This window comes from Hyperoodon ampullatus, assembly GCF_949752795.1.
Source record: "Hyperoodon ampullatus genome assembly, chromosome: 14".
NCBI classification, from domain to species: Eukaryota; Metazoa; Chordata; class Mammalia; order Artiodactyla; family Ziphiidae; genus Hyperoodon; species Hyperoodon ampullatus.
In genome coordinates, this window is record NC_136927.1 from 53,631,948 (window position 1) to 53,654,774 (window position 22,827).

Genomic DNA, 22,827 nt, shown 5'->3' on the forward strand with positions numbered 1-22,827 from the left:
GCCAGATGGTGAGACCAGAACTGAACATGATCCAGAAATTTCTGAAGATACAGGATCACATGGGGTGCTATTGGGAAGATTCCAAAAGGATATTTCTCAGGGTCTTAAGTTTGAAGAAGCCTATGAACAAGAAGTCAGTCTGAAGAGGCAGCTGGGGAGCTCCTCTGGAGAGAGACTGAACAGGAAGATACAGGATTTTGGTCAAGTGACAGTTGAGGAAAAGCGAACCCCCATGGGAGGGAGAAGTGAGAAATACAGCGATCTGGGGAACAGCTTCACTGTGAGTTCCAACCTTATTTCCCAGCAGAGACTTCCTGTGGGAGACAGACCCCATAAGTGTGATGAATGTAGCAAGAGCTTTAATCGAACTTCAGACCTTATTCAGCATCAGAGAATCCACACCGGGGAGAAACCCTATGAATGTAGTGAGTGTGGGAAGGCCTTCAGCCAGAGCTCACATCTTATTCAGCATCAGAGGATCCACACTGGGGAGAAACCTTACGAATGTAACGACTGTGGGAAGACCTTCAGTTGCAGCTCTGCTCTCATTCTCCACCGGAGGATCCACACTGGAGAGAAACCCTATGAATGTAATGAGTGTGGGAAAACCTTTAGCTGGAGCTCCACCCTCACTCACCACCAGAGAATCCACACTGGAGAGAAACCCTATGCTTGTAACGAGTGTGGGAAGGCCTTCAGCAGGAGCTCCACCCTTATTCATCACCAGAGAATCCACACTGGAGAGAAGCCCTATGAATGTAATGAGTGTGGGAAGGCCTTCAGCCAGAGCTCACACCTCTATCAGCACCAGAGGATCCACACTGGAGAGAAGCCCTATGAATGTATGGAATGTGGAGGGAAGTTTACCTATAGCTCAGGCCTTATTCAGCATCAAAGGATCCACACAGGGGAGAATCCCTATGAATGTAGTGAGTGTGGGAAAGCCTTTAGGTACAGCTCAGCTCTTGTTCGCCACCAGAGAATTCACACTGGAGAGAAGCCTTTGAATGTAATGGGAGTGAGCAAAAGTTCTCTCCGAGTTACTGCTGAATTAAATATCAGAGAGTCTACGTGAAAGAGAGCCAGATGCCTGTTTTCCTCACTTCCTCTGAGTTTCAAGAGCTCCTGCCTTACTATATAAGTATGAACAATTTGGGACGTGTCCCTTCCGACTCCATCCTTTCGCCTTAGAGAATGGGGCATATTGGGCAAATCATCCTGGCACAGTGGTTAGCAACCTAGTCAGTTTTCCCAGGAATGACACCAGCCTTGAAAAATTAGGGTGCAAGCAGCAGATTAAGTGCTGGGAGTAGAGGGAAGCTCTGGGACCAGTCTCCTTCCATTTGGGAAGGGAGTTTGCACTAGACCATTTTTCTCACACCATTTCCAAGGTGGGGATGGAAGCACAATAGGAATAAAATTCCAAGGATTCCTCTAACTGGAGTCAGCACAGAAGAAAGTAGAAAGAATGTTTTGGGTCGTGTTTTTGCTAGAAAGGGGAAATGGAGGCTGTATTTCAAAGCCACTGCTTCTAATCCAGCTTTAAATTTTGATAAGGAATGTGCTATTTTGTTTCATGACTTCATTAATTACGGGAATCTGGTGCTGAGGGATTTGTTATTTTGTTGGGCATGGGGGAAGGCCCCAAGAGAGATTTTCTGTAGTGACTGTATATCCTTCAGGGCTCTTGGAGCAGCAAGACCAAGTTGCCAAGAGCAGTCTGACGATATGGGTGGAGAACTCACTCTTCCCTTTTGTGACAGTGAGTCTAACGTGAGGGAAGGGATCAAAAGCATTTAGCACTGGCCTCTGTCTCGTTCCCTCCCCTCCCCCTCTTCCTCTTGGCACTCCTGTGATGGAAAGTGATTTAATCTAAACCCCTAACAACTAAGGACACTTTTAGGATCTCGCTCAGCCAGCTTGCCCTGCCCTCTGATACCGATGACCTCTGACATCTGGCACCAGCAGCCCGACCTTTCCCGACCCCACCTCTGACTTCAACAGCCAAGTGTGAATGCAGAGAGCACAGCCCAGAGGAGGAAGCTCGGGTCTGAGCCTGGCATCAGGGCTCCTTGCTGGCTTAGGATGGAGCTCCCCGAGTTTTCCCAGTGGAAGGGATGACCTTTCGTTATATTTTCCAAATCCTGCTCATCCTGTAGCATAAATCAAATGCACTATTAAACAGAATAGTTTTCCAGAAGGACAGATGGAGTGTGTTTTTGTGCTGGGGCCAAATTTATTTCGGTTTAAACAAGAAACATTAGTGACTGTAAATGGAATCTTTAAAACTTTTTACAGACAGCTGTTTCTCTTCTAGTCTCAAATCTGTGACCTCTCTCCCTTGACTCTGTCCTTTCCTCTGCACACTGCCACAGAGTATCTTATCTCATTTACACAGCCGCTTACACGTCCGTACCCACCTTTAGGATTTCATGTGCTGCATGGCGTTCTGTGTTGCACGATACTTTAACACCAGCAACCAAAACTAGAAAGGTGTTTCTGAGTATGGGGTTCTTGACAAGAGCATGCTTGGATGTTGGGTAACAGTAGGCGTACTGAGGCAATTCTCTAGCGGCCCAGTGGTTGGGACTCGGTGCTCTCATTGCCACGGCCCCAGGTTCTATCCCTGGTCGGGGAACTAAGATCCCGCAAGCAGCATGTCTTGGCTAAAAATCGCCCCCCCCACCACAAAAAAAAAAACCCAATAGGCATATTGAGATTTCTTGGTTTGGCTCTTGGTGGGAGGTTACAGTTATGGAGAAGGCTGAGATGAAAGTCTGATGGAATAAAAGGAGGAAATGTCTGGAACTCTGACCTCTGAAAAATTTTGGAATATATATTTTGACTGACTAATATGTTTTTAATTTCTTAAAACGACCATGAAACTCATCATTTTTGGCTCGTCTTTGACACCCACCATAGACTTGAGATTGACCAAGTGTAGACCACAAACTATCATAGCAGGGTCACGAGGCTGCTTGTTAGTAATGCAGGTGTCTGAGTCCCAAGTCAGACCTATAAAGTATAATTCCTGAGGGTAGAGCCTAAACATTTACACTGAGAAGGAAGAAATAGTAAGGAAATGGAGGAAATTTCTAAAAGATAAACCTGAGCTAGGCCGTATAAGACCCATGTGTAAAGGAGAGGAGGTTCCAGGCAGGACAGTTTGGGGTGGGCCTGAGCCTGGCTGCTCGTGCAGGTTCAACTGTGAAGCTCTGGGAAAGACCCCTGAACAGGTAGAACTGGTGATGGACAGTCACTGCACAGCAGGGCTTAGCCTTCTGACCACCCCCGACCCCTACCCCTACCCCTAGAAGACTTCGTGACACTTCTCAGAGCATCTCAGGGGGGCCCCTGAGACTGAGCAGGGCCACTGTGTGAAAAATATCTTTGAAACGGCTACATCTGATTCACCTGATTCTCCTGATTGTTCATTCCTTTTTCTCTTAATGATTCCTCTTTTCTCAGTCCCTAATTGAGCATTCCTTAATGTTCAGTCACCGTATCGGTGGTATCTTCCTATGCCATTATCCTTGGAACCCATTTATTCCCATGGCTTCGACTGTTAACCTCTATTCAATTAAATTTTAAATCTGCACATGGGGTACTGATCACTCTCAAGCTCCAGTCTCGGGTCTCTAGCAGACTGCGGGGCATTTACAGTTGGGCCTCTTAAAAGTTTCAAATTATTTGCTTCAAACCAAATATGTTTTTTCCCCCATATACTGCCCCAAATTTTCTGTAAACCTCTCAGGGTCTAAACTTCTGAGTTTTCTTTAATTATGCTCATCCTCCTACATCTGACCAGTGTCAAGTCCTGGGCAGTTTCAATAAGCCAGGTGTGGAAAGACGTTGTCAGAGGGGAAGGTTTCAGAGTTGAGTCATGGAGGCGGTGGGGTTTCCAGTGAAGGTAATAATAGCGGACACGTGGCATACACTCTTCCTGGCCCTTTCCCAAGTGGTGTTCATATATTAAATCATTTAATCCTCACAACAACCTGTGTGTGAGGCAGGTGTTAGTATTAACCCCGTCTTACAGAAGAGAAAACAACTGAACTTGCCTAGGGCATGGCCTAGACGCCTTGGATGTGAGGTCAGGAGGCCGGTGTGAAGAGCAAACGTCATCCAGGCAATTGCCTTGTCCTGTCAGTTACAATTCTACCATCTCCTTCCTAGTTCCTCCTCTTTGTTTCCTTTGTTGCGAACCCTAGAGTTCGGGTCTTTATGACTTTTCCTCTGGATCACATAAATAGTCTCCTAATGGACTAATACCTTTATTTTCCCTCCAGTTAATCTCCCCTAAGCTCTACTCCCATCTTGTCACTGCTTTACCAAAAAGGTTCAATGTCTTCTCCCTCCTTAAAGGATAAAATTCAAACTCCTTAGCCATAGAGTCCAGGCTTTCCTTGAGCTGGTGTCTACATATCTGTACAGCCTTCTCCTTTACTGCTCTTTACACATCTGAAAACCAGGTGTTTGAGAAAACAGAGGTGGGTAGTAGGGTGGTAAAAGATTTTATTCAGAATTATTATAATAGGGGAAAAGAGGCCTCAGTGTAGAACTGGGCTCAGTTCTGAATACAGCATGGCCACATGGGAATTTATAGCTAAGGAGTAGGGCGGAGGTCAGTGGATAGAAAACTTCTAAGGGGAAGCTTTAGGGGTAGGAGGGGTTTTGGCTAAACTGACTTAGCAGGGTTCTTGCTAGAACTGGATTTTGCAAGGAAGTGCACAGAGGGGCCTAAGAAAAGGTTCGGGAGCCTGAGTAAGGTTTGCTCAAGCGAAGAATCTCTGTCACATCATATAGCAAGATGATAACAAGGCCCCAAACACACCCTACATCCTGCCCGAGAGGTCCACGCACGGTGTTCCCACGTCCTGCTCCAGCTCCTTACCTCCAGCCAGTGGAAGTCAGAGTCCAAGAGGGCCTGTTTCAAGGCGGTCTTCAACCTCCACTCAGCGCAGACACTAAACAATAGTATCCTGGGCGGATGGCTCTCGGGTCTCTGTGGTGGTCTCTTTAGGGATGGCAGACTTGTTGTTACCCCAGGCAAAAGCAGGTGATGCCACTGTTGAGCTTTCTGACTGCTGGAAATTAAGTTGTGCTGCATGCTGCCTCCCTGTAAGCTTCTGCCTTCCTCGGTTAGCTTTGCCTTCTCACCTGTGGAGTGATTCCGAAGGATATTATCAGTCCTAGCAAAAGCAACTTCATTCCTGATGCCCCTGCCCACCCCAAGTCACGCCTGTCCGAGCTCCAACTGAAATAATTCTGAGAGAGGATGTTGGGTTAAGTTTCCAAGGAGAGGAAAAGCCTGGTTTTACCTGAACCCTGCAGCTGACAGGAATGTGAGCCACGGGGTGGTGGTGGAGAAGAACATCTTAACAAACTGTTCCTTTTTAATTAAAAGATTGTTTTTAAAAGCTCCCCAGGGGCTCCCCTGGTGGCGCAGTGGTTGAGAGTCCGCCTGCTGATGCAGGGGACACGGGTTCCTGCCCCAGTCCGGGAAGATCCCACATGCCGCGAAGCGGTGAGCCGTGGCCGCTGGGCCTGCGCGTCCAGAGCCTGTGTTCCGCAACGGGAGAGGCCGTGGCGGTGAGGGGCCAGCGTAACGCAAAAACAAAAACAAAAACAATAAAAGTTCCCCAAAGGGCTTCTCTGGTGGCGCAGTGGTTGAGAGTCCGCCTGCCGATGCAGGGGACACGGGTTCGTGCCCCGGTCCAGGAGGATCCCACATGCCGCAGAGCGGCTGGGCCCGTGAGCCATAGCCGCTGAGCCTGCGCGTCCGGAGCCTGTGCTCCGCAACGGGAGAGGCCACAGCAGTGAGAGGCCCGCGTACCGCAAAAAAAAAAAAAAAAAAAGAAAGAGGTTAAGGTTTTTTTCCACTTCAAAAACTAAAAAGAAAGCCCAGTCAGGTACATTATTTTTTTTTAAATCTTTATTTATTTTTTTTACAACATTGTCTTTATTTATTTATTTTTTAACATCTTTATTGGAGTGTAATTGCTTTACAATGGTGTGCTAATTTCTGCCTTACAACAAAGTGAATCAGCTACACATACACACACATCCCCAGGTACATTATTTAAAAGATATCAATAATGGGGCTTCCCTGGTGGCGCAGTGGTTGAGAGTCCGCCTGCCGATGCAGGGGACACGGGTTCGTGCCCCGGTCCGGGAAGATCCCACATGCCGCGGAGCGGCTGGGCCCGTGAGCCATGGCCGCTGAGCCTGCGCGTCCGGAGCCTGTGCTCCGCAACGGGAGAGGCCACAACAGTGAGAGGCCCGTGTACCACACACACACACACACAAAAAAAAATATATATATATATATATATATATATATATATCAATAATGATGAACTGAAGAGTTTTAAAATGAGTCCAAATTCCCATATGGACCATTTTCTGCATATGCAGATAAACATGGTCGCCAGAGTGGTTTCTCAGGAATGACAGAGGACTCTTAGTACCTTCCTCCACAGCACAGTTTCCCTCGTGTATCCCCTCCTCTGGTTGCTGAGAGCATCAACTTCCCAGTCAGCCAAGCCCCAAACCCGGGCCTTGTTCTGGCTGTGCTGTTGCCCTCCATCTCCTCACCCTCCACGTCTCTCCCTATCCTGCCTGGCCCATTCCTGGGACTTCTGCATTGGCCTAGGCCATCTCTGATTTGTTCCCAGACTTTGGCACCAGCCTTACAGTAGGTCTCTTCACTCCCAAAGTCCCCTCCAACCATTTGTCCTGCTATGAGTGAGTCATTGCTCCTAAATGCTAACTGGCTGACAGCCCGTCCAAGCCTTCCAGAGCCCCTTCTCAGCCCCCAGGTTGAAGTCCAAATTCTTCATCATGACACAGGGCTTTTCACTTCCTGGCCCTGCCTACTTCCCCGTCCCCCCTCCTAGCACCCCTCTCACTCCAGCACCCACCCTCCTGCCCTCCCGTACACACTATACTGGAGCGATGCACAACTACAGTGACGGCGGCGCAGAAGCTATTTAATGCCCCGGTGCCTTTGCACATGCTAATGCCCTTCCCTGCTTCATCCACCTAACAAACTTCTATTCATCTTGGAAACCTCCTCGTATGTAAGCTTCACCTTGTCCGTGGGGTCTTTCCAGGGTGTGGGGGACGGCACCTTCTGCCCCCACCGAGTACATCATTTCCTTGAGCTGCCTCTGCATCTTGTACACATGTGCATTATTGTGCTCATCTCCCCCCTCCTCCATCTTTTACTTGTTTGCTCATACCTCTGACTCCCTCACTATGGTGGGGGGGTTTCCTACGTTTTCACACTTTTCTACCATAAATAAGTATGGCGTTCATAATCAGAAAAAAATATACCAAGAAAAAGAGAAAAGTAGTAAGAAGGAACAGCCATGGAGCACTTATGTGTCAGGCATTGTTCTAAGCATTTTATCTGGTAACTCATTTAATCCTTGTAGCCATCCTGTGAGGTAGGTACTAATATTGCCCCCATTTTTATTCCCTTTTCTTCAGGAAAGAAGAAAGGAAGGAGAGGAGGGAGAGAAGTCCTCCAGGCACAATAAATGGTGCAGTGAGACTCAGAGGCTTTGGAGGCCAAAGCCCGGGCTTGCCCTCCCTCATCACAGTCTCCCCAGACCTCCTCCCACTGATCCTTGAAGCCCTTCGCCAGCAGCTCAGCGAGTGCCATGGGGGGCACAGAGGCGAACCACCCATTGTTCTGCACTAAGGAGGCGCCAGCCTAATGAGAGCCAGAGTGAGACCCCAGGAGAGGCTGGTAACCATCATGACAGCTGCCCTTTGCTGACCGCTCACCTACACGCCAGCATGGACCGTCTTCAGTACAGTCAGTATTGTTGTCACACAGTCATATGTGCTGTTAGTCCTACTAACATCCCCCTTTTTACAGATGAGAAAACCTAGACACACAGTGCAGTGGAGCAGGGGTTCAAACCCAGGCAGTCTGGCTCCAGAGCTTGGGCTCTTAATTACACCATGGTACTCTCTCTTTACAAATGAAACGAGGGAATCAAAAGAAGCTAGCTTGTGTTCCCCATGGGGAGGGGTGAGGCACATGGTGGTCACCAAAGGCTTCAATGAGGAAACGGCATGAAAGCTGAGTTGAGAACGTGGGTTGGTAAATACAGACAACCATTCCTCTTTTACTCACCAGGGTGTGACCTCTCTTTCCCTCAAGACTCCAGCATATTCCCCTGGATACCGCCCCAGACTATCTCGACATTACAGTCACTGCCACCTTCATGCCCATGTACAGAAATTTCTGTGCTGCGTGTTGTTCTGTGCGGTACGATACTTAAGGCTGGGGGCAGGCAGGCATCGTCTAGACAAAACTGTCCAGAACCATGAAATACCACTGCCACCTCCCCCCACCTGCCCCCATCTGCCTCGTCACAGTGTGGACGCCAGGTGAAAAGTTCCAGTGAAAAGAAAGTTTATGTCATCTCTTCTGCAGGAAGAAGCTGATGCACCATCAGAATTATAAAGAGTAGCAAGTGACAAAAAAAGTTGTTTTTAAAGCTACTAACATTACCTGTCATGTACCCCAAATTAAACACAGAATTTCTTAGTAATACTTATCTGCTCTAATTACACCATGGAAACACCGAACCCCAGCAGCTGCATGATTCCCTGGGATAGCCCCGCCCCATTTTCTTCATGTCTCACACCTGTCCGGGAACTGTCACGCTGCCCTGTCACAGATTTCTGTCACTGACTCCACGATCTGCCATTAAGCCTTCTCCGCACACCAGCCTCCCCAGGACCCACCAGCACCTTCGCTCAAGAGTGTGCCACATACTCTCACCACCCTGTCTTTGCTGGTACTGTTCCCTGTTTGCAGTGTCCTTCCCTCCTTTCCCTGGATGCTAAAATCCTAGTGTGTTCATATCAGGGGAAAAGCATTCCAAGCAGAAGGAACAGCAGCTGCAAAGGGCTCTTGAAGAGGACCGTGTTTGCCATGTTCCAGGAACAGCAAGGGGCATTGAGATTTAGAAAGGGTTGCATTCTGGAAGTCAGATCATCAGATGGGAGGGGTTTTTCTCACACAGAATTCTTTTTTTTTTTTTTTTGTGGTACGCGGGCCTCTCACTGTTGTGGACCCTTCCGCTGCGGCGCACAGGCTCCGGACGCGCAGGCTCAGCGGCCATGGCTCACGGGCCCAGCCGCTCCGCGGCATGTGGGATCTTCCTGGACCGGGGCACGAACCCGTGTCCCTCGCATCGGCAGGCGGACTCTCAACCACTGTGCCACCAGGGAAGCCCTTTTTTAAAAATTTTTTTATTTTTTATTTTTTATAAATTTATTTATTTTTGGCTGCACTGGGTCCTCGCTGCTGAGCGGGGGCTACTCTTCGTTGTCGTGTGCGGGCCTCTCATTGCGGTGGCTTCTGTTGTTGTGGAGTAGAGGCTCTAGGCACGCGGGCTTCAGTATCTGTGGCTCGCGGGCTTCAGTATCTGTGGCTCGCGGGCTCTACAGCACAGGCTTGGTAGTTGCGGCGCACGGGCTTAGTTGCTCCACGACATGTGGGATCCTCCCGGACCAGGGCTCGAACCCGTGTCCCCTGCATCGGCAGGCGGATCCTCAACCACTGTGACACCAGGGAAGCCCTCACACAGAATTCTTGATCCTCAATCCAGTTGAAACTGATGGAAAATTTCCCTATGGTTATTACATGCAAGGGTAACTGCTGGCATGAATCTTTTCATGTCTTTTCACATCTGACTCCCCAATGCATCTTCTGCTAAGCAGCAGCCTGTGTGGGCATCCATGGGTCTCATCAGCATGAATCCTCCACTGCTCCACCAAGGCTGGCCCCTCGGCAAAGGCTCTGTATTTGTTTGCTTGAGTTTGTGGGGTTTTTTTTGTTTTTGTTTTTTTTGCGGTACGTGGGTCTCTCACTGCCGTGGCCTCTCCCGTTGCGGAGCACAGGCTCCAGACGCGCAGGCTCAGCGGCCATGGCTCACGGGCCCAGCCGCTCCATGGCATGTGGGATCTTCCCGGACCGGGGCACGAACCCGTGTCCCCCGCATCGGCAGGCGGACTCTCAACCACTGTGCCACCAGGGAAGCCCGAGTTTGTGTTTTTTAAAAACAACTTTGAGAAATAATCCATACAGCATATCGAGTGGTTTTTAGTATCGAGTTGTGTAACCGTCACAATTTGAGAACATTTCATCACCCTAAAAAGAAACCCCATACCCTTTAGCAGTCACTCCCCACTTCCCTCCAGCTGCCCCAGCCCTAGACAACTGTTGGTCTACTTTCTGTCTCCACGGATTTGCCTATTGTGGACATTTCACATAACTGGACTCATAATCATATATGCGGCCTTTTGTGTTTAGCTTCTTTTGCTTAGTACAATGACGTCAAGTTTCATCTATGTATGTTGTAATGTGAATCTGCACTTCATCCTTTTTGTGGCTAAATAATATTCCATTGTATGCATATATCACATTTTGTTTTTTCTTTCATCCACTGATGGAAACATTTGGGGTTTTTCTTCTTTTTGGCTATCATGAATAACGTTGCTTTGAACATTTGTATACAAGTTTTTGTGTAAATATGTTTTCATTTCTCTTGGATATATATCTAGGGTAGCAATTTCTCAAACACTCTATTTAAACTTTTGAGGAAATGCCAGGCTGCCTTCCAAAGTGGTTATCCCATTTTACATTCTCACCAGCAGCATATAAGCTTCTGATTCCTCTGCATCCTCAATACCTGATATTATCTTTTTTATCACAGCCATCCTAGTGGGTATGGCGTGGTCTCACTGCGGTTCTGATCTGCATTTCCCTCAGAGCTATGTTGAGCACCTTTCCATGTACTTGTCCATTTTTGTATCTTTTGTGGAGAAATGTCTATTTAGATCCTTTGCCTATCTTTTAATTGGTTGTCTCTTTTATTACTCGGTTGTAAAATATATTCAACATAAAAGTGCCTTATCATATATACATGATTTGCAAAAACGTTCTACCATTCTGTGGGTTGTCCTTTCACTTTCTTGACGGTGTCCTTTGATGATGTCGTTTCTCTTATTTTTCCTTTGGTTCTTTATGCTTTTGTTATCTGTATTAGGTTAGACAGAGAGGTGGAAGCATTGCTGTTCACACATACTGGGGGTAGGATTGCCGGATAAGATGCCCAATTACATCTGAATTCCAGATAAAACACTGAATAATTTTTTTAGCATAAGAAGTATGTCCCAAACATACTGGTTACCCGGAATCTAAATGTGCTTTTATTTGCTAAATCTGGCAGCCCTAGCCAGGGGTCCAGTGTACATGTGTATGTGTGTGTGTCTAAATGTGTGTCCGTGTGTGACATATGGGGCTACACTCACAAGCATCTTCAGACCAAGCCAGCCTCGCAGCCCCCTGGGACAGTGTCCTTCCCAGCCCACCAGGGATCCTCAACCACTCTCTTGGAGCCAACCAGGAACTAGCCTCCTAACCATGGGAGGGGGGCACTGGGACAGAGCAGAGGTCAGGTATACCAGCTTCCCCCATTTGTGACCTCATGTCTCTGAAGGTCCCCAGCAGACCTGAGCACTAGCTGCCTATAGAAGAACCAGCTCAATAATGCGTCTCTTACTGGCTTTTCCTCCTCTCTCTCTCCTTGCTTCCTCTGGCCATCTCCCTAAGTAAACTATCTGCCCCCATGCCCTGGTCCTGCGCTCTGTTTTAGAGGAAATCCAAACTATGACAGTTGGTACTGGAAGTGCCCTAGAGATGGAGCCCTCAGGATGGGATTCTGGAGTAGGTCATTTGCTGGTCAGATGGTAAAAAAAAGGAGCCTGGTGATAAATGTAATGGTGGTAACCCCTGGCGTTCTACCCCATGGCAGTTGCTACTGTTCCTACTAGTTCTGGCAAGAGATGAGGTACAGGTACCAGGGAAAGCATCAGCTTATGCAATAGTTCTATATAACCCAAGCATTACTGGGATAGTGGCAGTTATAAGGGCTGCAGAGTTTCTCTCTCTCAAGCTTTGAAGAAAGAAAATGATACACTTGCGTAAGCCAACTATCGGTTCAGGGCCTGTTGTGACAGCCAGAAGTCCTCCACGGCAGCGTTTGAGGAGAACCGCGCCTTGTGTACTGAGAGCAGGCTGGCCTGAAAATCAGGCAGTGTTTAACTGTCAGGGTGGCGGAACTGCAAAGGTGGCTAAATGAAAAGCCTCACCAAGTCACTGATGACAAAATTCCAGGCCCTGATCGGGAAAGACTGGGATCCTGATGTATGTGACACTTGGGTAGGTGTGCCTGAGCACCTGGAACCCTAAATTCCCAAGTCCTCTGGCCTAACAAAAGCACCTCCCTTCCCCCTTGATACAGGAAAGGAGCCTCTTTTTGCCTGGAGACCATGCAAAAATCTCACCTGAGGCAGATGCCTCTCAAGATAATGCTCATTCTCCTCAAAATCTGTCCCCATCTTCCACAATACATACAGACTGCGATACTGTGATTTATAACAATATGAATTTAGTCATTCATACGACCTGAGCAGGTCCAGAAGTCACAAGGTGTGTAAGCAGGAGGCTCAGGCCTCACATTTCCTACCTTTGTTGACCTGATGCCTCCCTCTGCTCACACCTGTGGATTCATTCCCCTTTGACTTGGTGGAAGAAACAAGTAGCGTTTGTGTTTCACAGAGGGATCAGCTCAATATTTTGGTGTGTGAACCAAAAATGTGCTGATTCACACGGCCTTGCTCAGGAGTGGCCCTAAAGGCCAGAGTGAGGGGAATCTGGTGGGCAGAGCTGTGAGCAGTCTATCTGGCACCAACTTTTCATGGAGGGAGAAGTGGCCTCCTGGGCTGTGACTTGTCTAGACAAGGGGTCTGCAAAGAATAAGGCTGAAAGTCTGGAGACAAGGAGATCAGAGGAAGATTTCAGCTCGCCGATGGACCGATGGGAGCTGAAAGGAAGTGTGTGGACCTTTGCCTCACATCAACACCCATCAGAAACTACCACTGCAGTCAGGAAGGTGAGGGGCAGGACAGATGGGGGGCCCAGGCCGCTCTCACCAGAGGAGGACGAGGGCTCAGCAGGCTCCTCAGCCTTCATCTGGAGCAGTTTCGGCGGGGGCCCTACAGATAGCCAGCTGCCACCTAATCACTAATTCTCTGTGGGCCTCCGGGAGGGTTAATATACAAACAGGATGGCTCACACGAAATGGCCAAAGGAGCTGGCAGGGATGTCCAGATCATCAGCAGGCCACCGGAACAGTTAAGAACCCTTCAGATTTCAAGCACTATTGATTCTTTTTCAGTAATGACACCCCTGCCCCCCCGCCACCCTAATAAATTTGGCTGCTGCATAGACTCATTACCTGTAGTTTAATCTGATCCCAGGATGGCATACGAGGCAGTTTCCAGCGATCAGAACTGGTACTACACATGACACTTTCTTGCTGTCCCCAATCCTGGCATGTCAGGTTTGTGTGACCACTAGGGCTGCAGCAGCAGACAAAGAGATATTTCAGTGACTACTAATAAGAGGTGGAAAAAACTCACAATATGAAGATAAGCAAATGACAGGAGCAAAGAGTGAAGTTGTTCGGTTTCCAGGTAACAGGAGGACCAAGTGGCCAAAAGCCATACCTTAAATCAAAGAGTTTGCAGTCAGAGGGAAAAAAACAGGATGGATTTAAGGTAATCATACTGTGCATTATTGGCTTCTGGAATTTAGTAGGAAGCTTATCAGGGAGTCAGATTTTCACAGACTTTGGCAGAGACACGAGTATAACACCCAAAAAGCATGAGGCTGACAAAATGTTCCCAAATGCTAGAAAAACGTGTTCTGTACACAGGAAAAGCACGATGAAGACTAAGCTGCAGCTACCCTGCACACCCTGCTGCAATTTCCTCACACACACACTCACAAGCACTGAAAGTTCTATTTACCCCAAATCCAAATTTTCCAAAAGCAAAACCAAAAGGAAGTTTCCTCTCTAGAATAGTGTTGAATAACATACAATTTTTTAATAAAATAGTCTTGAGGCATCACAAGATGTTTTAAGTTTATTCTGAATTGGATTAAACTGTGTTCAACATGGCTCATTTCTTTACAAATCATAATTCTTGAATATATGTTAAAACACTTAAACAGTTTTAATGTTTCCTCCTTAATTATACCGGATACACAGCGCTTTAACTATACAAAAGGCAATGTCCGCATGATTTATGGGACTCGAAGTGTGGTGAGGGGACCCTGCTGCAGCCAGCGGGCAGGTGAGGAACCCGCAGTGTCCCCACCTGAGCTCTCACTCTGTCCCCTCGACGTCGAGTGAAACGAAATCTACCCCAGAGTTTACACTGCAATTACTGGGCTTTCTCCCTAGCATTCACGTTCTGAAGTTAAAAAAACAAAAACCATCAAGAGAGCATACCTGACAGTTAAGGCCCTTCTCCCTCTGCAGTGTGGACTCTCTGATGTTTGGAAAGATTGGACTTACTACAGAAGGTTTTCCCACAATTATTACACCAATAGGGCTTTTCCCCGGTATGGATTCTATGGTGTTTATTAAAATTGGAGCTGTGGTTGAAGGCTTTCCCACACTCCTTACATTTATATGGCTTCTCTCCAGTGTGGAGTCTCTGGTGAGAACTAAGACCTGCGTGCTGACTAAAGCTCTTCCCACACTCGTTACACTGATACGGCTTCTCCCCGGTGTGTATTCGATAGTGTCGAATGAGGCTGCCTTTCCCGCTGAAGGCCTTGCCGCAATCTTTACACTGGTAAGGAGCCTCTTCAGTGTGCATTCGCTGATGTTTAAGGAGGTCCGAGCTCTGACCGAAGGCTTTTCCACACTTACAGTCATAGGGCCGGTCCACCAAGTGTGTTCTATAGTGAAGGGTCAGGTTGGAGCTGTGGCTGAAAGCTTTCCCACATTTGGTGCACACATACGGTTTCTCCCCAGTGTGTGTTCTCCGGTGTTTAGTGAGATTTGAGCTATTACTAAAGGCTTTCCCACACTCAGCACATATGTAACGTCTCTCTGCTGGGGCAGGTTTAGTCATTACTTCTCTACCTTTTGAGGAACCTTTGTCTTGGAGAGGAATTTTTGTTCCTCTTCCCTTTTCCAGGTTAACCCACTGCCTTTCTAACCTGGCCTCACATTTGTTGGCAATAATCATGGGAATAGAATCCCTTCTGAATCCTTCTGCGTGAAATTCTTCAGAACTTTCCTGCTTATCTGTTGATTCCTCATTCTGGGTGTTCGACTTACGATCTGAAACAGTAAGTAGAATAAGGACATGTCAGTTGTTTCCTGTCCTGAAAAGAAACTGTTAAATGAGAAATTGAATCACCAGGTGACACTGATGGATTCTAAGGGGTAACCAAATATTGCTCTATGAAGTTACAGTATCACACTGATACAAATAAGTCATTATCAGATCTAGTTTATGATGCCAGACTTTCACGCAAGCCCCCTACCAGAACCTATCATGGTATGAGAAGTACATGGTGTTCTCTGCCAGGAGAACTTCAGGTATAGAGGGCAATTAGGCAAAACCAAGCATATTGAGACAGGGCTTCCCTGGTGGCACAGTGGTTGAGAGTCTGCCTGCCGGTGCAGGGGACATGGGTTCGTGCCCTGTTCCGGGAGGATCCCACATGCCACGGAGCAGCTGGGCCCATGAGCCATGGCCGCTGAGCCTGCGTGTCCGGAGCCTGTGCTCCGCAACGGGAGAGGCCACAATAGTGAGAGGCCTGCGTACCGCAAAAAAAAAAAAAAAGCAGCATACTGAGACAGCAGCAAAGGAGCTGGGTGATGCTCAGGTAGAAAGAAACAAGAGAGACTGTGCAAGGGTCAAAGTTGATAAAGGAAAATAAAAAGGATAATTAAGGGAGAAGAGGCTAGTGGCAAACTCACAAAATCCTTATTCTCACAGAAGCTGAATATAAAAGCAATAAGAGAGAACGTTTGGCCCACTTATAATCATTCTAGTCCCAGATCCTTACTAATTTGAATGACAGTACTTAACTCCCATGAGGGTTTAACTCTCATCATTTCACCTACATTGGCTACGTCTTATCATTCTCTTAGTTATAAAGTAACTGTCAAAATCAGACTGAAGCAGTTTAGCTTTTTTAGAGCACTTCACGAGACAGTCACACCTCTTAAAAGTCCACCTAGGGGTCTTCCCTGGTGGCGCAGTGGTTGGGAGTCTGCCTGCCGATGCAGGGGACGTGGGTTCGTGCCCCGGTGTGGGAGGATCCCACATGCTGCTGGGCTTGCGCCTCCGGAGCCTGTGCTCTGCGGTGAGAGGGGCCACGGCAGTGAGAGGCCCACGTACCGCAAAAAAAAAAAAAAAAAAAAGTCCACCTAACCATCCACATACACAGAAAAGGGGAGTAAGAGAAATTCACACTGAAAAATGGGCTCCCTTTGAGAAGTGTCATCCCTCCGCAAGTCCAGAAGCCTCAGTCAACAAGGTACTTTCCTCTAAGCCACTTTCTCCTCGTCCCTGTCTCTCTCTCCACCCACCATCTATTTCCCTCCTCTGCTACCAGCTGCTTCTAGGCTCACCCCCTCCTCACTGTTCACTGTTGACTGAAGCAGCAGCTAAAATCCCTCTCAGTCCCCATGATGAGCAGTCACTTGGCTACACATACAGATTTCCCTTCAAGTTGCCATGAACTGTGTGTGGGAAGTAAATAACTTAAGAAAAGTTAAACATTTTAAATAGCTTAATGAGGTATAAGTTGAAAAAGAAATTACCAGGACCATTTCTGCATAATCCCAAACTGATCACAGCAGGTTCACTAAGTCATTAACAAAAAGAACCAGTACCACCTTTTACTGGTTCATTCAAGCTGTCCTCGCTTCCATGAACAGTCCCCTTACTAAACTCACTTCAACTCTCCCTTTACGAGCGTGTCATCTGTTCCCACGCCAGGACTGACTGAGACACACCTGAGGGAGGAAAGGAACTCATTCTGCCTCATCAGCCAGACCAGTTGAGTCAGCCTAGGGGACCACCTCACAACCAGGAATTAGGACGAGTGTTTCTTCAACCACAAAGGCCTGGGCACCGAGTGGGGGCCTGACAGATGGTCTTACCTTGAATCTTTCTCAGCTCTGGAGTGAAGTCCTCCTCTTCACCAGTCTCTTGGATGTAGAGGGGCCCCCAAGACTCGTATTTGTAACTGGTCTCCACAGACCGTGGCTGCGGGCTGCTCAGGGATTCCTCCACTGCTCCTGAGGATGCCATCTTCTCCCACCACTGTTTCTGTTCACTGGGAGGTGGTGAGGCCTAGAGACAATTAGGAACGGCTGGGTCTGTGCACAACTCACTTTAAGAACCAGAACAAAAGAAAATCTCAGGACAGCTATGTAGAACCTCTAGGAAAGAGAAAAGCATCCATCCCATTCAACTCCCAAGGGTAATTCCCCAATTCCATGTAGGATAGCAGAAGAAAAATAGGAGGAAACATGGTCTAACTCAGCGGAAGGTCCATTCAGTTATTCTCAGTGTGTGAACAAACCCGCTCCTGCCTGGACTGCTATGCTTCCAATCTCACAGAGTAAAAGGTCTCCCCAGCCTACCTGCTGTGCTGGCTCATCCAGCTCTCGCTCCAGATCTTCCAGGAGAGTGACGGCCTCTTCAGCGCTCTCCGGGCAGTGCTCCTGCACCCAGGCCTGGAGCTCCTGGGGCAGGATGGTCAGGAACTGCTCCAGCACCAGCAGCTCCAGGATCTGCTCCTTGGTGTGAATCTCAGGCCTCAGCCACTCACAGCAGAGCACCCGGAGCTGGCTGAGGGCCTCCCGAGGGCCAGGGGTGTCATGGTACCCAAACTGCCTGAAGCGCTGGCGGAACATCTCCAGGCTGGGAAGGCGCTTCCCTTTCTCCTCCTCCTCCTCCTCGACCTTCACAATCACAGGCCCCTGCTCTTGTGGAGTTCTAGGGCCCAGAACTGTGGCCATGCCCAGTACCTTGGTCATCATATAGGTACTCCAGAAACAGTGTCACTAAAATGGGGCTCTGTGTAGCAGGAGTACTGGTTCCTTTGGGTTTCTGGTTCTTTAGGGCTACACGTTAAACCTATGAAAATATGGTTACCATAAAATTACCAAAAGAAAAAGTATGTATGCTTTTTGGTTTTTATAGCCACACCTTTAGCACAGGAAATTGTGGAAATTATGGCTATCGTAAAGCTACCATATTACAATGACTGTCAAATATCTTTCTGGAGTCAGCTCAGGATATCCTATTTTGATTTGACTTTGCCTCCACTCTCTGAAAAAGTGCACTGTGGCTCAACCCCACTCCTGCATATATGTCTGAAGAAAACGAAAACACTAATTCACCCCAATGTTCATAGCAGCATTATTTACAATTACCAAGATATGGAAGCAATCTAAGTGTCCATCAACAGATAAACAGATAAAGAAGATGTGGGGTGTGTACGTGTATACACACACACACACACACACAAAATGGTATACTAGTCAGCCATAAAAAAGAGTGAAATTTTGCCATCTTCAACAACATGGATGGACTTGGAGGATATTATGTTTAGTGAAAAGTCAGACAGAGAAAGACAAATACTGTATATTGTCACTTACATGCAAAATCTAAAAAATAAAAAAAACTAGTGAATATAATAAGAAAGAAACAGACTCACAGATACAGAGAACAAACCAGTGGTTACCAGTAGGGTGAGAGAAGGGGGGAGGGGCGATATAGGGCTGGAAATTAAGAGGTACAACCCACTATGTATAAAAGAAATAAGCTACAAGGATATACTGTACAGCAGAGGGAATAGAGCCAATATTTTATAATAACTATAAATGGAGTATAATCTTTAAAAACTGTGAATCACTATGTTGTACACTTGTAACTTATATAATATTGTACATCAAATATACCTCGATTTGAAAATAAATTTAAGAAAAGCACTGTGGCATAAGCTTAAAACTAAATTTAAATTAACTTTGCTCCAAAAACTGTTTCAGAATCTTACAACTTCTGAGATCTCAAGAGGCCATCTACTGGCCAAATGAAGTCTGTCTAAACCTACAACTTTTAGCTTCAGCATTAAAAATTTACTAGTCAAATGACAGGGCTAGTTAGCATAACCAGGAATCATGTTAGAAGCCTGGAATTAACTAGCATATTTTTAAATGATTGAGCACAGTTAGTGATGTAATTTGAGCTTCACTTGACCCATTTTAAGCAGGGCATACTCTTGTTTTAAAATGCCATTTATGTTTAGCTTTCACAGAAAGACAAGTGGAATGACAAGAGATTAGACTAAAAGTAACGTAAGTTCTTTCAGAGGTATTTCTTTTGATGAGACACATACTGCTGAGAGGAAACTGAAAGGAAAAATTAAACCACAATAGACAATACAAACAAAAGATGTTTAAGAGTATTTTTTCTTTTAAATTTTAAATATTCTATATATTTGTCAGTTGATGCATTAGAATACTGAAAACATCTATAGTAAATATAATTACTTCCATTTTCTTCATATGCCAGAAAAGTGAAATCCATTCACTCAACATTTGCTGAATACCTGCCATGGGCTGGACGCTAGGACTGCAGGGATGCCTAAGACAGATACACGCCTACCCTCACACAGCTTTCAAGTTGTGGGGGAGATGGAAAAGAAGTGAGTAAACAGACAATAGAATCAGTCTATCATTATTGGCATTCACTAAATATAGTACTCTGAAAGAAAACTACATAAGTTAATTAATCTTACACACTTGTGGCTGGCCTTCCTGATGAGCATGTTTTTAAACTCTAAGCAGCACCTTTCCTGTCACATAGGTGTTCCCGTACTGAATTTGAATAATCTAGACCAGGAAAACTCCACCAGTCTCAAGAAAGAGCCAAACACGTAAAAAATCTATGTGGGTGTTCATTACATGAAATTATATTGATAACAATGGTAGAGAACATAAAAAGGATGTATAAATGGCTTATAAAAGCTGAAGACGAGGGAACAGGAGTTGCAGATAATCTAAAGCTAAGGCATTTAAAAAGTTGAGTATGCTAATTTCTAACATGTGTGTCAATCTCCATGGATCTGGCTTGACAGCCTTGAAATATCATTTCGCACACAAAGTCATAATATACACACAATCACAATGAAGGAAAAAGATAAAAACACGAACAGTGATATTTCTGGGTTACAGAATTATGAATGATTTCAATTTTTTAAAGTCTTTTTTTTATTTCTTAAATTTTCTATAATGGATATTATTACTTTTGTAGCCAGAAAATCATAAAATCTCCAAAGGGATCATAAGCAGTTTTTAACAAATAAAATAGATTTTACTTCTAATGCCCAAATTCCATGCCCTTCAAAAAAAGAAACCCAGGAAAACAAAAAAGCAGCAATTCCAGCCCATGCAGAACCTTCCAAAAAAGGTACATTTATGTTACAGCTTTTATATCAGATGTTCAGTTTCACACATTTAGTAGATATGTATTAAAAACATGTGTTTTATATGACTTCCCCTTTATTTTTGTAATCAATTTTGGTAATTAAAAAAATATAGGAAGTGGGGTTCTAGGAATAAAACCTCAATATGTAACCTTGCTTTTACGAGAAAGTCAATAATTATCAGCTGCTAATTAGTTCAGAACTCTCGGGATGCTAGCTGGGACTCCCCTCTACTGTACCCAAATTCTGAAGCATCCTATGAGGTGCCAACAGGTATTCCAACACAGTGGACCAGCATCAGCACTGAACACTCGTTTATGCTATCCTCTGCACCCAGTACACTACTGAAGCTCCCAAGTTCAGGATTACTTGAAAACTGAGTGGGGATGGGGGGTGGGTGGGAAGCACTGTCATCTAGTCTCTTAAAATAAAGGCATTAGCACCAAAGGCTAAAATAACCTAAATATAGATGTAGCAGCGCTGGGAGCATTCCTTAGAAATCCTTTCAAGTGGACCTCCTAAGTGTTGGAATAACTTTGTAACATAACTGGTTACAAAATTTCCCACTCTCTTCAGAGGAGGGCACCCCAAGAACAGGAAAGACTGCTCAGCTTCTGGGATCCAGCCTGGGAAACTCTGCAAGACACTAGGAGTTATAACCCAGCACAGGAGGCATTAAACAGTGAGTGTCCTGTATCACGTTCACATGGGATCTGTTCCCAGAAGTTGGTGAGTTCAAACTCACAGATGCCACTATATCACACAATCGCCTTTGCAAAACACATACATAGTCATAATTGAAGAAGAAAGTTTCCCTAGATGTTGCTGCTGGGCAACTGGCTGGGCTGGCTCAATAGCTCAGTGGTTTATTCTAGCACACCAGTTTTGCAGTGCCCGCAATTCAAATTCATGCCTCAGCAAGGCCACAAACAAGTGGAGGGCTGGGTGCTTGGAGCCTTCTTCCTAACTGTACTCACTCTCTTTGGAGAGTTCATCCAGTCACGTGGCTTTAAGTACCATCTATATACTCAACAGCCGCCGATTTATCTGCAGCCTGGACCTCTCTTCTGAACTCCAGACTCACACAACAAACTACCCACTTGACGTTGCCACCAGCACGTCCAGTGGCATCTCAAGCTTAACACGCCTGAAACTGTACTTCCCATCTTTCCCCCAAAGCTGCTCATCTTAGTTAATGGCAACTCCACCATTTTTTCCAGACCAAAAAAACCTGGGCACCCAAATCCTCCTTCACATTCTGCACACAATTCATGAGCAAAGCTCTACAAGTAAGAGATTCAGAGTTCGCTACCTCCAGCACTGCTGTCCCACCAGTCCATCATCTGTTGCCTGTTAAATACAAGTCAGATCACATCATTCCTCTGCTCACACCTTTCAAGGCTTTGTGTGTCATACAGAGTAAAAGCCAAAATCATCACAAGGCCAACAAGGTCTCAAAGATTTCAGCCCCTGTTGCCTCTCAGATCTCCTTGTCTCTTGTCTGCCTCTAGCAAAGCCAGTATTGGTCATGACCACACTGGTCATGTTGAGTTTGTCTAAAGGTTCATTTAGGGATGCCCTCAAGGTCTCAGCTTTCGAATTTTTCTTAATAAGGTGCTTATAAAATAAAAAAGCATGTGAATAGAAAACAGAGGCTTCATTACTCACACTGTCTGCAACCACAGTGAACTATTTTAAGCTCGCTAGAATGTTTAGGACAAGAGGCCCATCAAGGAAACATTCATGGTCTACTACAAGCAGAGGCCTTTGTTCTGTTCCGAGGTTTTTTCCCCCTCTTTTATGCCGATTTCCCAAAGCTTATATGCCCTTATCAAAGTGCCCCAAATCCATTCTAGAACAAGATGAGGCATAAATAAACCAAATTATTACAGTCTAACAATTTAACATGACTTACCTATTACTGCTAGAATGCTTTTGACATACTCATTCTGTACCTGAAAACTCCTACGCAGGCAAACTTGATAATTCATGAGGCACAGATTTCTACTGCTGGACAGTTCTAACTGTTACAGGTTTTCTTTAAACTGAACCAAATTCTGCATCACTTTTTATCTTCTTTCTTCACTGATCCTAGTTTGGTCCTAGACCAAAACTTACTTTCTCCGTTGTAGGCTTCCAATACCTGAAAACAGTTGTCTTTTCTTCACAGTTCTTTCAATTGCTCCTTATATAAGAGGTTTCCAAGTACCTCACTCACCAGGTCACCTTTCTCTTGACAAACTATTTATAAATAAATAGTCCTCTAAAACTGCGTTTCCAAACTGGAGCAGATCCCTGTTACGTGCTTTCTAACCTGAACAAAGCCCTCCCTATTCCCTCCCTTGGAACAGACACTACCCAGGACTACTGAGGCCTAGTTTCTCACACGAGGTCCCCAACCCCCTTGGGCGAATTCTTATCAATTA

At 46.0% G+C, this 22,827-nt stretch overlaps 1 protein-coding gene across 1 annotated transcript; it reads right to left on the reverse strand.

Annotated features, from left to right (window-relative positions):
* Nucleotides 1-14,016: 14,016 nt before the first annotated feature.
* On the reverse strand, nt 14,017-17,951 carry ZSCAN21 (zinc finger and SCAN domain containing 21; the record flags this gene model as incomplete). The annotated part of the gene is given in 5 exon segments (XM_079718783.1): nt 14,017-14,855; nt 14,859-14,950; nt 15,030-15,230; nt 17,067-17,259; nt 17,553-17,951. Coding segments are annotated over 5 exon segments (1,398 nt in total). The 3' UTR covers nt 14,017-14,342.
* Nucleotides 17,952-22,827: the final 4,876 nt, after the last annotated feature.